Source organism: Camelus dromedarius, chromosome 27, assembly GCF_036321535.1.
Source record: "Camelus dromedarius isolate mCamDro1 chromosome 27, mCamDro1.pat, whole genome shotgun sequence".
NCBI lineage: Eukaryota > Metazoa > Chordata > Mammalia > Artiodactyla > Camelidae > Camelus > Camelus dromedarius.
Genome location: NC_087462.1, coordinates 24,245,329 through 24,259,646, shown reverse-complemented (window position 1 = coordinate 24,259,646; position 14,318 = coordinate 24,245,329). Strand labels below are relative to the sequence as shown.

Here is a 14,318-nt window from a genome sequence, read left to right as displayed (position 1 = left end):
TCCCAGGTTCTTAACTTTTAATTGTGTTTTTCCTTGTACCTCTGAACTCATTTTTTGAAAGTGCCAGGTTTTTATTTGAGAGTATCAGGAGCATCAGTACTAATGGGAAAGATTTAGAATACCCAGTGCATGAATACGGATCATTTGTAACTTGGTATTCTCCCTGAGGATTTGATGCCTTGTAGGTTACTATTTCTAAAAACTCCATTGAAGTCAAACTTGGTTTTAAAAGTGAAGCTAAATAGGTTAATTCCAGTGTTTTCTTCTACTGCTTAGGTGTTCCCATCCATGTATTGATCAAAACTTTTGCAGTAGATGAATAAAATTGACTTCTATTATTACTCAGTTGACAGTAGCAAACTGCCCAGTGAAATTTTATAGTTCATACAATTAAAAACTATTCCTCTGAATTATCTTGAAGAGCTGGATGCTAGAGAAACTTGAAATGACGTGGCCAAGACCAGTAATTGAGGCTGAATTGTGACTTAAATTCGGCAATCCTAGATTCTAGCATTGTGCCTTCTTGTGATAATGTACCTACCTGAGTCAAAAACTTCAGTTTGATTCCTGTTCACAGTTCTGTGAAATGACCTGGGATAAAATTCATGGCTAATAGTTAGATTACATTTTTTTCACATTTTTCTTTACTGTAGTAGCTGATAAGTACCTTCAACCATCAAAACGGCTAAAATGGCATGATCATTTGAAAACGTACTCTGTTTTAAGTAGATAGGCAGATACCTGTATTTAAAACTGATCTTGACAATTCTGGAATGAAGAAACACTTTGTCAGGTGACCTGGCTTTTTAACTCCTTTCCAGTTTGAAATGTCTGATTCTTAAAAATTTGGTGCAAGTAAGATATTCTAAATTTGAACATCCAGTCCTTTGCTTAACATCCTACATTTTTAAATATTACAGTGAGAAGGAGTCATGAGTCAGTAACAGGTGTGGATAGCGTCAGTAATTGTTGGCTGAGATTGCATGTTTGCGGATACATCAGTAGAAACGATTTTAATTTTCTTAAGAGCTGATCTTTTGGATCACTATTTTTTAAGAGGTTGCTATCTTTAGCTAATTCCTTAAATCCAAACTTTCATTTGGCTGGTTAATTGGGTTGGGCGGAGGGTTTGTGTTATTTTTTCACTTTTTTATAGAGTGAAGTTGAAGTTTAAAAGTTAGTTTTACACTCCTTAGTCAGTCCAGCCTTTGGGGGCATAGTTAAAAGAGGTAATCTCCTTAATGTGAGCACACTTAATTTGAGTCATTTGGGGCTAGTTCCATATTGGTGATTCGTTTTTTACAGTATATTGCAAAAATAGAATAATGAACTTCTAAATACATATAGCCCAGCTTCAAAAATTAAAAACATTTTGCACATTTTGTTTCACCTGTTCCCCAACTTGCTTTTCTGTACAAATGCCAGATCATTTCACCCATAATATTTCTGTATATCTTCTAACAGGAGGTTTAAAAAAAAAATACACCATTAGCACACCTAACAAAATAATTCTTTATCTAAGATAGTTTATATTTAAAGCTTCGTGACTGTCTAAAAAGTAACCAAGTTAGTTTGAATCAGTACCCAGTCAGGGTGCACACACAGCTGATTTTTCTCAATTCTCTTAATCACTATGTACTTTTTCTCCCCTCCTTGCTTTTTATTGCTTCGCTAATTAAAACTTGGTCATTTGTCTTTAGAGAATTTCCCATATTCAGTATTTCATCAGAGTGGCGTCCATTCCTCTAATTCCCACTTGCCCTATAAACTGATAGTTAGTGAATGGAAGTTTTTTTTTTAAATAGAATTCCTTCTAATGCAGAAGGGATGTGAGAAATATGATGTGCTGTAACTCTTTATGATATAACAGATTCAGGCATCAGTCATCAATGGATGCTACAACCATTGGGCGAAAACGGAGGACTTTATAATGAAGGGATCAAGTTAAACCTCTGATTGACAACCAGATGTGCTGATAAGCTTCTGAGGCGATGCAGTGGGAAATCCACAGCACCTCTGAGGTATCAGTGCCTTAAAAAACAATTTTTTTTTTTTGACTTGGATCTAATCAGTCCTCTAGATTAAAACTGTAAGAAGCATCCAGCCCTTTTTGTTCATTTGTTACCTGTCAGCTGATTCCTTGGAAGAGCAGTTCAATGAATTAAAGTGCTCAGACTTCTTACCAGCATGTTGCAACTTTAGTCCCAGGTCTTCTCTACGTTTGAAGGAGTAAGTTACTTTAACTGTATTTGCTTACTTGGAATTACTTAGGGGTAATATCTATGTTACAGGGTGATTAAAAACATCTAGCAGTTTACCTGGCTTTTAGTATTCCCACTGGTAAATACTTTTATTTTCTATAAGTGACTTAACCCAGGTGACTGCATGTTATTTTCTCAGTAATGTTGATTGTTCCTCTTTATGGCACCAGGAATTACAAAACTATCCAAGAATTCTGCTTTTTTGGACCCTCTAGCATAGTAGATTTTATTGTGATATTTCACTGAAACTTGAAGGGGAATAGAATTTTCAAAGAAATTTGTTTTTTGCCAATCAAGAATGTGTACTATTCAGATAAATTTTCTTACATTCACTCCTTCCCTGGTTTTAGTTTTTAAATGCTGTAATTCAGGGGAAAAGTTATATATAATTTTTTTAAAATGAGATGTAGATTTAATCACAAAGTCTTGAAGCCCCCTAAATATCCTTTGAGGTGGGCACCACATAGACCTGGTTCTTTAGATACTCTTAACAGCAGTTACATGTAATGAGATTAATTAAAGTTTACTCACTGATTTGGAGGAGTTACCATGCACATCTCCCCCAGTGACTTAAAATATTTCCCATTACAAATGTAAATGAAAATTAAGGGTGTTTTTTCTTTTCAGTAATTTTTTAAAATCACCAGCTTTGAAATTTATTGTAGTTGATTTACAATGTTGTGTTAGTTTCAGGTGTACAGCAGAGTGATTCAGTAAAATATATACACATATTCATATGTGTACGTATATTCTTTTTCATATTCTTTTCCATTATAGGTTATTACAAGATATTAAATACAGTTTCCTGTGCTATACAGTAGGTCCTTTTTGTATAATAGTAATGTGTATCTGTTAATCCCCAAATCCTAATTTATACTTCCCCCAACCCTTCTTCCCCTTTGGTAACCATAAATTTGTTTCCTATGTCTGTGAGTCTGTTCCTGTTTTGTAAATAAGTACATTTGTATCATTTTTTTAAGATTTCTCATATAAGTGATATATTCATCTTTGACTTACTTCACTTGGTATGATAATCTCTAGGTCCATCCATATTGCTTCAGAAGGCATGATTTCATTCCTTTTTATGGCTGAGAAATATTCGTGTGTGTGTGTGTACACATCTCTATCCATCTGTTGATGGTCGCTTAGTTTGCTTCCATGTCTTGGCTGTTGTTAATAGTGCTGCTACGAACATTAGGGTACATACATCTTTTCAAATTAGAGTTTTCATCCTTTCCAGATATAATGCCCAGGAGTGGGATTTCTGGATCATGTGGTAACTCTATTTTCAGTTTTTTAAGAAATCTCCATACTGTTCTCCATAATGGCTGCACCAAATTACATTCTCACCAGCAGTGTGGGAGGGCTCCCTTTTCTCCACACCCTCTCCAGCATTTATTATTTGTGGACTTTTTAATGGTGGGCATTCTGACCAGTGTGAGGTCGGAATCTCATAGTTTTGATTTGCATTTCTCTAATAATTAGCAATATTGAACATCTTTTCATATGCCTATTGGCCATCTGTATATCTTCTTTGGAGAAATGTCTATTTAGGCCCTCTGCCCATTTTTTGATTGGGTTGTTTGGTTTTTTGATACTCAGCTGTATGAGCTGTTTTTATATTTTGGAAATTAAGCCCTTGTTGGTAGCATCATTTGCAAATATTTTCTCCCAATCAGGTTGTATTTTCATTTTGTTTATGGTTTCCTTTGCTCTGCAAAATCTTGTAAGTTTGATTAGGTCCCATGTGTTTACTTTTCTTTAATTTCTTTTGCCTTGGGAGACTGATCTAAGAAAACATTACTATGATTTATGTCAGAGAATGTTTTGCCTATGTTCTCTTAGCTTTATGGTGTCATGTCCCACATTTAAGTCTTTAAACCATTTCGAGTTTATTTTAGTGTATGGTGTGAGGGAATGTTCTAACTTCACTGATTTACATGCAGCTGTCCAGCTTTCCCAGCACCGCTTGCTAAAAAGACTGTCTTTTCTCCATTGTATATTCTTGCCTCCTTTGTTGAAGATTAATTGACTGTAGGTGTGTGAGTTTATTTCTGGGCTCTGTATTCTGTTCCATTGATCCATATGTCTGTTTTTGTGCCAATACCCTGCTGTTTTGATTACTGAAGCTCTGTAGTATTGTCTGAAGTCCAGGAGGGTTATGCCTCTAGCTTTGTTTTTTTTTTTCCTCAGGATTGCTTTGGCAATTCTGGGTCTTTTGTGATTCTGTATAAGTTTTAGGATCATTGGTTGTAGTTCCGTGAAAAGTGTCCTGGGTAATTTGATAGGGATCACATTAAGCATGTAGATTGCTTTGGGTAGTGTGGCCATTTTAACGACATTAACTCTTCCAATCCAAGAGCATGGGATATCTTTCCATTTCTTTGAAGTCTCTTCAGCTTCTTTTATCAGTGTTTTATGTTTCTCAGCATGTAGGTCCTTCACCACCCTGGTGAAGGTTTATTCCTAGGTGTTTTACTTTTTTTGATGCAATTTTAAAAGGGACTGTTTTCTCTCTCTGATATTTCATTAAAATGCAGCATATTTCTTTGTGTTAATCTTGCATCTGCTACTTTGGTGAATTCATTTATCAGTTTAGTAATTTTTGTGTGAAGTCTTTTGGTTTTTCTGTATAGAGTATCATGTCATCTGCATATATCGACAGTTTTGCCTCTTCTCTTCTAACTTGGATACCTTTTTAAAGAAATCCAGTTCTTTTAAAAGCTGTTGGATTTGTTCTTTAACTAAAGGCAACATGGGTAGGTACAGTTTTGAGAATGAATAACAAAATAAGAACAGGCCTAAATGACTAAAGTATGTCATTAACAGAGAAGTTTAATTTTAAAAGATCTTGTTATTTCTTTTTCATATTTTTCAAATTTAGGACATTTAAATTATTTTGTGTGACCTCACAACAATTGCACACACGAGAACAGTGTGAGTTTTGTGACGATGCTTGCCTGGAGAGTCTGAATTTAGACCCTGGGACTGCCCGTATAGGTAGACAGATTACATATTCTCTGTAGCCTCACCTGTGAGTTGAAATACTACCACCTGACTTCCCAGGGGTGGTTGTAAGGGTTAAGTGAGACCATTTATAGGAAGTAGCTGTCATTTTACCATTGTTTGACTTATTCCCTATATTCTTGATTTATACAGTATCCTATAGTCTACAAATTATATTCTTACACTTCTGGTTTTAGTCCTAGAGGAACCATATGAAATGAGCACAAATAGATATTGCCTCTGTTTTAATGTTACCACCTTCCATCTTCTTCCATCCTTTTAATTTCTTTTGTCTATGAAGTATTTTATGTATGAAGTGTACAGTTGAGTCTTGCATTTTTATCTAATTTTTGCCTTTTAGTTGTGCTCAGGCCATTTATATTGAATGTGATTACTGATACATTTGGGATTAGATTACCATCCTCCTATTTTCTGTTTTTTTCCATTTGTTCCTGTTTTCCTTTTTTTCTGCTTTATTTTGGATTAAGTATTATTTTTTCATGATTCTACTTTATACACTTTGGTGGTTTATTAGCTACAACTAGTGTGTGTGCACATGTTTATCATTTGCTTTAGGTTTTGTAGTATATATCCTTAACATCCTTTAACTGATAGTACACCACATCACATACAGTAAAAGAATGTTCATAGCAGCACTATTTACAATAGACAAGACATGGAAGCAACCTAAGTGTCCATCAACAGATGACTGGATGAAGTTGTGGTGTGTATATACAATGGAATACTATTCGGCCATAAAAAAGAATGAAATAATGCCATTTGCAGCAACATGGATGGACCTAGAGATTATCATACCGAATGAAGTAAGTCAGAGAAAGACAAATACTGTATGATATCACTTATATGTGGAATCCAAAATATGACACAAATGAGCTTATTTATGAAACAGAAACAGACTCAAAGACATAGAAAACAAACTTGTGGTTACTGGGGGAAGGAGGGGAGAGGGATAAATTAGGAGTTTGGGATTAGTAGGTACAAACTACTATATATAAAATAGATAACAGGTTTCCACTGTAGAGCACAGGGAACTATATTCAATAGCTTGTAATAAGAAGTTATGAGAAAGAATGAATATATATAAAGCTGAATCACTATGCTGCACACCAGAAACTAACGCAACATTGTAAATCAACTACACTTTAATTAAAAAAAAAAAAAAAAAGAACCTAACAGTAAACTGCCATTTCTCTCCTCCTAGGCTTCGTATTATTTTTGCCACACATTTTACTTAGCCATATGTTAAAACTCCACAATACATTGTTATTTTTTGCCTTAAGGCATCAATTATCTTTTAAAGAGATTTAAATAGTAGGAATTCTTACACTGCCCCACATAGTTACCATTTACAGAGCTCTTCAAACCTTTATGTAAACCCATGTTTCCATCTGGTATGGCTTTCCTCTGCCTGAGTTACTTCCATTAACGTTTTTTCATTGTGGGTCTGCTGGTGAGTCATTCTTTCAGCTTTTGTGTGAGAGTATTTATTTACACTTTTTTTTTTTTTTTTTGGAGAGAGATTTACATTGGGTGTGGGATCTTATACCCAGTTGACAGAAAATGTTGCTTTCCCCATCTTCTGGGTTGCAGTTTCCAATGAAAAGTCTGCTGTTATGTTTGTTGCTCTGTATGTGTCTTTTTTCTCTGGTTGCTTTCAAGTCTTTTTTCTTTACCATTCCTTTTAAGCAGCTTGATTGTGGTGTGTTTTGTGTGATTGTCTTTGTGTTCTTTGTGCTTAGGTTCCTTGAAATCCTTGGATCTGTGAGTTTACAGTGTTTATCATGTGGGGATTTTTTTCAGCCATTATTTATTCACATTTTTCCTGCCCTCTCCGCTGAGCATTCCTGTTACTCACATGGAATTGCCCCCCAGCTTGCTGATGCTCTGTTCATTTTTTTCAATCTCTTCCCCTCTGTTTCATTTCAGATAGTTTCTACTGCTTTATTTTCAACTTCATTAGTCTTCCGCAGTATCTAACTTGCCTTTAATTTCATCCAGTTTATTTCTTACCTCAAACACTGTCATCTTAATCTCTAGGTTAGGTTTTTTTTAACAAAAATCTTCCTCGTCTCTGCTTAACATGTTCAATCTTTTCCTCTTAGTTCCTTGAACATATGGAATACAGTTATAACTGTAAATATTTTTGTCTGCTAATTCTGTCACCTCTTTCATTTCTGGGTTGGTTTTGATTGACTGCTTTTTCTTCTTTTATGGGGTATTTTCTTGCTGTTTTGTATGCCTGGTAATTTCGGCTTTTTGTTGTACCTTGTTGGGTATTTTTATATCCTACATACTTGAGCTTTATTTTGGGACATGATTAGGTTGCGTGAATCGGTTTGATCTTCTAGGGTTTTGGATTTTGTTAGGCAGGACCAGGGCAACCTTTAGTTCAGGTTCATTTAGCCCCACTCCTGAGGGAAAACTTGAATTTGAATACTCTACTCAGTGCCCTCTGAATGATCAGGTTTTCCATGCTGGTTGGCGGGAAGGAGAGCCACCCCCGGCCTGTGTGAGCTGCGGGGATGGCTTCCTCTCTGGCAGAGTTGTCATCCTTTCGGGTGGGTCTTTCCCGGCCCCACCCAGGTGGTTTCCTTACAAAGGTGGCTGTGTCAGGTGAAGAGTTCTCCTCCCCAGCTCTGCCCCCCTGCAAGTTCTAAGTGCCTTGGCGTCCTTGAACTTTCAGCTCTCTTTGCCTTGGGGTGGTTCTGCCTGCGTTCCCCACCCTGCATGGTCGCCTAGAAAAATCTCTCCAGAGGGAAAAGCTGGGACAATCCTTGGGCTCACTTCATTTCTTTCCCCATCTCCCAAGGATCACTGTCCTTCATTGCCTGATAACCATTATCTTGAAAGTTGCCATTTCATATAGTTTGTCTTGTTTTCTAGTTTCTGATAGAGTAAATCTAATCTCCGCTGGAATACCCATTTTACAAGCTAGAAAACGGTGGTGGGGGCGGGGGGCTGAAACAGTAACTGGCTGTGAGCGATCAGGGGAGCCAGAGCAGGATCTGGGCAATATACATCAAGACCTGGTGTTTTCCCCACAGGATCACACTGCTTTTTCTAAGTAACAATTTCCTCATGTAATTCTTTAAGCCTTAATGCTTAATTTAAACCATTTTTGTTGGAAAAGTTTTAAAAAATGATTAAGTACCCCTGCCTTCTTAAACAGAGCATTTCAAACACATTTGAACCTTTCCATCATCATTACTTAGGATTTTCTGCAGTGGTTATCAACCATATCTGACCCAAGTAATTCCTTTTTTATAAAATATTTCATAATGCCCCTTTTATCCTGAAGAGTCTGGGCCCTTGACAGTCATCAGGCTGAGTTGTCGTCCTTGCTGGTCACAGTTATGATGGGCAAAGGAGCACCACGAGGTGCCTGGTTTATTCCTCCCTGCCCACACTGTACAGACGCAGCCCTCCTCTTCCCACCGGTGAGGGTCAGTTACCGCCGCCAAAATCGTGACTCTAAGACTTCAGTCCCTGGACACAGAGTCCAAATTGCCCTCGGCAGCAGCCGTAGCTTGCAGGTGAATGGACCCTTGCTGTGTGCCCTGGCAAGTGGAGCCCCATTGAAAAGTAGGACCTCCACCCCTGCAAGGCCCAGATTTGTGAGGACAGCAAGCACAAAGTCCCCCAGTGAGTCACGGGGAGGGGTGGGGCGCTGCTCTTGCTTCTGTCCCTTGGTTCCCAGACCCATGATTATTGGGAACGAGGCATCACGTAACGTGCGTATTCCACATCCTGAAAAATGGCACTGCAGCCTTTCAGAGTGTTGCCTTTGAAGACTCTGAGCTGGTGCTTCACCTGTGCCTTCAAAAGGCAGCGCCAGTGTCCTGTGAGCCTGGCTGCTTCTGGCTGGCGCGGGATGTGGCACAGCCAGTGGACTGCATGCTCACGGGCTCACTCCCACACGTACTCTGCTGTAAAGTGCGTTCCCTGCTCAGATGCTGTGTCGTATGGGATTCCATACGTGTGGACTGGGGAGTCTGTATGAACAGTGGTGCTGGCTGAGGCTCTGCAGACAGAGAAGAAAGAACAGCTATCCATCTCTGTGAAGGACAAACTGCTGGCCCTTCCGGGATGAAAAGAGTCCAAAGAAGGTGATTTGCCACCAAGTAGCCAAATGGTCTCCCTGGGGATTTGTGCCTATCACTGACAAGTTAGCCATTCAGAGGCAGCAGTAGTTGACTGACCCTTGGTGAATGCTAGGTGTATGTTAGGGAATATGGTGGATTTCTTCTCCCCCCTCCCCAACATAGATCTCATCTCTGCCACTCGTGACTCCACACTCCGCCCTTAGGAGGCTGACCGTCTGCATCACCTGGGCTCTCCTGTCCTGTGGCTTTGGTCGTGGGAGGCCCAGCAGATGAGAGAGCAGGAGGAGAGAGATTATCCCCCAGCTCCCTACCTTCCAAGCCATGGTTTTGCAGAGGTGGTGTCCCTTGACCAAAGGCCACAGCTCCCGCTGAGCGGACCTTTGTACAGCTCCGAGCATTCACAACAGCTCCTTCCTCTCCCACCTTCAGCTCCAGATGGTAACGACCTCCCCTGTTGGCTTCCCTTAATCTGCCCTGCAATGGAGTCTCTACACTCAGACTGTCTTCAGTCTGAGGATGCCATCTGTTCCTTCCAGGACCCCAGCTGACACAAGACTAGAGTATTTTCTTCCTTGCCTTTTAAAATTAGTTGTAGACAGTAAACATATTTTCACCTTTCCTTAATTCACTTGACAAATATTTGCCAGATCCTGTACTGTTCTTTGAGAAAACAGTGGTGAACAAGACAAAGGGGGTAATTTGTCTTGCTAATAAAAAGGTAACTTCAAACAGTGATAAATGCCCTCATCCCCTGAGCAATCCTTCGAGGACTGTGAGTGAAGCCTCCTCAGATTGGACAGTCTGGGAAGGTCTTTTGGAGACAGTGAGGTTTAAAGACCTGAGGACCTCGACCTGAAGGAGGATTTTGCTCAAAATTCTGAGAGCAGGATATTCCAGGTAGTGAGGCAATGGGCGAGGGCGAAGGCCAGAGGGACCAATGAGCTTGGTTTGTCTGATGTACAGAAGTTTCTGAGGGAGGGGAGGGTATAGCTCAGTGGTAGAGCACATGCTTAGCGTGCACGAGGTCCTGGGTTCAATCCCCAGTACCTCCATTAAATAAATAAATAACCTAATAACAAGCCACCCCCCAAAAAAGTTTCTGGAATATAGTGAACAATACATGCTGGTGATGGGCAATTTATCTATGTGTTTGTAGCAAGAATAAAGTGCCACCTTGCAATATGGGATTGGCCTCTTTTCAGAGAGGACAATCCAGTTTGCTGAGCAGACTTGTTTTCAGACTGGTCTAAAATACAATAGACTTTTAGTAGGACCTATCTCTGTATAACCACCTAACTGTAACTCCAGTTTCCTTAAGGTCATAGCTACAAAGTTGCAGAGGTGAGATGCCAGCCACTTCTGTTTTATTCCAGTCTCAGAGGTAATTTCCCCCTCCCAATTAAGGGAACAAGGAGGAACATGTCAGCTGAAGGTCCTCAACAGTGTGAGGAGAAAAGAAATCTGTCCTAAGAACAGAAGCTAATAATCCGAAGAGACCCAGGGAGTGAGAGGGAAGATATAACAGGTCTTTTTCTCAAAAACGGTTGTGGATGTGCTCAAATTACGATCAAAGCTAGTTTGTTGTTTTTACATGAGCATTACTGGAGTTAGTGGAAGAGTTATGTGGGACCCATTTTAGGAGATGATATGCCAGGTAGGAATCTGAGCCAGCAGAGCACGCACCTGACTTCCAGCCTTGCCCCCCGTTCTGGACAAAGGCTGTTCGGGCCGCCTCATTCTCATCCAGGCTTTCCTGCTTTGACCCTGTGCTGCACATCTGCGGCAGAATCGCAGTATAGGTTACATGTGGTACATAAGAGATGATTATTTTTGGCCAAGTTCTGTTTCCGCTGCAGAATTAAGCCACCAGCTCAACAAAAGTTGAGTTCTTTCCCCCTATCTTTTGCATTTGTTAAAGTCTCAATTTTCTCAAATGAAAGCCTTCTCTAGGTCAGGAACAAGGTCTTAAAAGTTCTGTTTCCAGTGACTCTGGCACATATTAAATGGTGAGAGAATGAAGATTCTAAGACATCCTTCCGCTTGGCGCATTCTAGACCTTGACTGCATCTCTAAATGCGAATCCGCAAGAGGTCGCTTTCGGCCACCAAGTGGCGCTAGGGCACCATCTAGGAGGGTTTCACTAAGTTTTCCCGCTGGCTTTGAAGTTTTGGGCTTTTAAGTAAGTGTCAGAAAGGTTAATTCGCAAGTTGAAGCGAATTTTCGCAAAGCGTGAATGATGCTGCAGCCAGAGGCGGGCCGCAGAAGACGGCCTGAGTCTCTGGGTGCTCCTCAGGCCTCCTGGGATCGCAGCTGAACTCGGGCTGGGGAGTCGCAGAGTCGCCAGCGGGAGTCGGAGCAGCCCGGCGCCCGGGGCAGGTGAGGGCGGCGGTGCGCGCCGCGCGCGGGGTCGGACGGCGCGCGCCGGGGGCTCCGCGGGGCCCGCTCCACTCCCGCCCCCGCCCCCTCGCGGCTCGGGGCCGGCCGGGCCGCTCCTCCCCTGGGTGGGTCCCGGCTCCTTTTCTGGCAGGCTCTATTTGCATAGAGGAAACTGCCCAAAGTGGCCGCTGTGTGGAGGCGCCTGGCGGCGGGGAAGGGGGCGTGCGCCGCGGTCCGCTGCTCCCCGAAGGCCCAGCCCCGCGCCCGGCCGGCTTCGTGCCCGCGGCTCCCCCGCCTGCCCACCGCGCGCTCCGCCCGGCACTCCGGCTCTGCGCAGCGCCCCCTCCGAGAGCCCACGCGCCACCAGCGCGCCATGAGTCCCGGCCAGCGCGCGGGCGGCGACGCGCCGAAGGGCGGCCTGGCGGGCAGCGGTGGCGGCGACGCGGGACGCCCGGCGACGGCAGCGGGGGCCTGGGCGCTGAGCGCGCTGTGCCTGCTGCTCTCCGCGGGCTCGGCGGCCGCCTGCCTGCTGCTGGGCGTCCAGGCGGCCGCGCTGCAGGGCCGGGTGGCGGCGCTGGAGGAGGAGCGGGCGCTGCTGCGGCGCGCGGGCTCGCCGGACGCCCTGGCCGCCTGGGCCGAACCGCACCTGGAGCGCCTGCTGCGCGAGGTGAGGCGCGGCGCGCGGGGCGGGGGACGGGCGTGCGCCCCGAGCCGTGTCGCCGAGGAGGGGTGGCCCGCCGGTCCTCGCAGGCCGCCGGCGCGCGGGGACGGAGGCGGGGGTGCGGGTCCCCGAGGGCGTCCTGCTGTCCCCGCTCCAGCCTCGGGGTCGCATTCCCAGGCCGGTGGCTGCGGAAACAGCGAGCTAGAAGGGCCTTTGGGGGACGGAGGAGGAAAGACTGCGGACTTCGAAATAACAGATCTGGAGGCGAGTCTCCCCGGGTGTGCGAGTCTCCCCGGGTGTGCGCGCTGGGACCCGCTGCTTCCCGCTTGCGTTAAGCGCCTGGCTCCTTATCTGTGCCGGGATAATGAGAAAGCTTTTGCGGGAAGTGTCTTGTGACTCTTGTCTCCGGTGGCACCTACTGTTCCCAACGCCGATACACCTGGAGAAACGTGGGGCCCTCAGCAGGCGGCGGCCACAGTGGAGGGAAACCTCAGTCAGACCCGAGGGCTGGGGCCCTGGGAGGGACATGGTCAGCCCAGCCTGCCTTGTCCACGTCCCGCCCGAAAGTGTTTCAGAGCAGCTCCATCTGGGAGACGTAGTGCTCGTTTTGGTGCTGCTTCGGCTCAGTGCGCATCCAGTGCAGCCAGACCAGAGAGGGTGCCCACATCAGCTTGGTAGGGTGAGAGGAAGGAAAAACAGTCGGGGCCAGAAAACCCAGATTCTGGTTTCAGTCGATGCCACCTGGGCAGTGTGGACACAGCCAATCCTGAGTTTCCTTGCGTTTGTCGGAAGCATCATAGGAGACTCTGTGACACTTAAGATTGCTGCTATGTGTCTTCAAAGCAGGAGCCTCGCTTGGGACTTCAGAGCCCTCGCCCATCATGTTTGTTAAAACCCCCACGTTCTGTGCAGCAGTGCACCTCGGCATAGACCTGGTGCTGGTGCTGGCGACCTGGCCAGTGCTCCCCTGCCTGTGCTGGTCTCCCTTGCCTGAGCCGTCCTCTTCTTCCTGGGAGAGGCGGCTTCCCAAGCTCCCAGGCGTACTCCCAAAGGGGCATCCTCGACTGGAGTATGAAAAGCACCCCAGTGTTGCAAGGTGGGGGGGGGCAGGCTTGCTGCTACCAGTTCCCCTGAATTGTGCCCAGCTGTGATCTCTACTAATGTGCTGAGCTATGTAGCCATTGTTGAGTTAACTTGGATTCTTTAGAGGAATGGGAGAAGACTGCACCACCCCTCCTTGGTCACCATATCTATTTCTTAGTCTCTTTCATTTAAGCCTGCATTGTATCTACAGCTTGGTTTTGGGCAAAACTGCTGCCTCATGAAATGATTTCCTATGTTCCTCTTGTAAGTGCCTGCAGACTTCAGAAATCTCTCTGGAGCCCTGCTGGCAACTCATGGTGATGATTTCATAATTGCAGCCCATTATCTTTCAGCAAATCCTTAGAGACTAGGGTGTTGAATTGATTTACGGAGGGCCAGTGAAATTTCTACCTGTCAGTGCTGTAACTGTGGCTGTTCTTTCAAATAGGAGGCCCCTCTTACTTAGTACAAATAAACTGCAAGCTTTGACTGCGTAAATCAGAAATCCTGGTGAAACTTTTTACAAGGGACTTGCAAATCGTGTCCTGGATTCTAATGGGGAGGTGGGGGCGCTGTACTGGGAACGCAGTCACAGCTGAGAAGTGTGGACTCTCAAGTCCTGAACTGTGCAGATTACAGGAGAGACTGCAGGGGCTTCATCCTGCTTCCGAGGAGTTATTGCAGAGTCTCTCTCTCGCTCCATCTCTCCATCTCTCTCTCTCTCTCTCTCTCTCTCTCTCTCTCTCTCTCTCTCTCTCTCTCTCTCTCTCTCTCTCTCTCTCTCTCCTCCCTCCCTCCATATGCACC

At 44.0% G+C, this 14,318-nt stretch overlaps 1 protein-coding gene across 1 annotated transcript in view; it reads left to right on the top strand.

Annotated features, from left to right (window-relative positions):
• The first annotated feature begins 12,114 nt into the window (after positions 1-12,114).
• Positions 12,115-14,318, top strand: part of COL23A1 (collagen type XXIII alpha 1 chain) — a 301,135-nt gene continuing 298,931 nt past the window's right edge. The window contains exon 1 of the mRNA XM_064480158.1: positions 12,115-12,434. Coding sequence (XP_064336228.1) covers positions 12,141-12,434 — 294 coding nt within the window. The 5' untranslated portion in view covers positions 12,115-12,140. The remainder of the gene's footprint in view (positions 12,435-14,318) is intronic.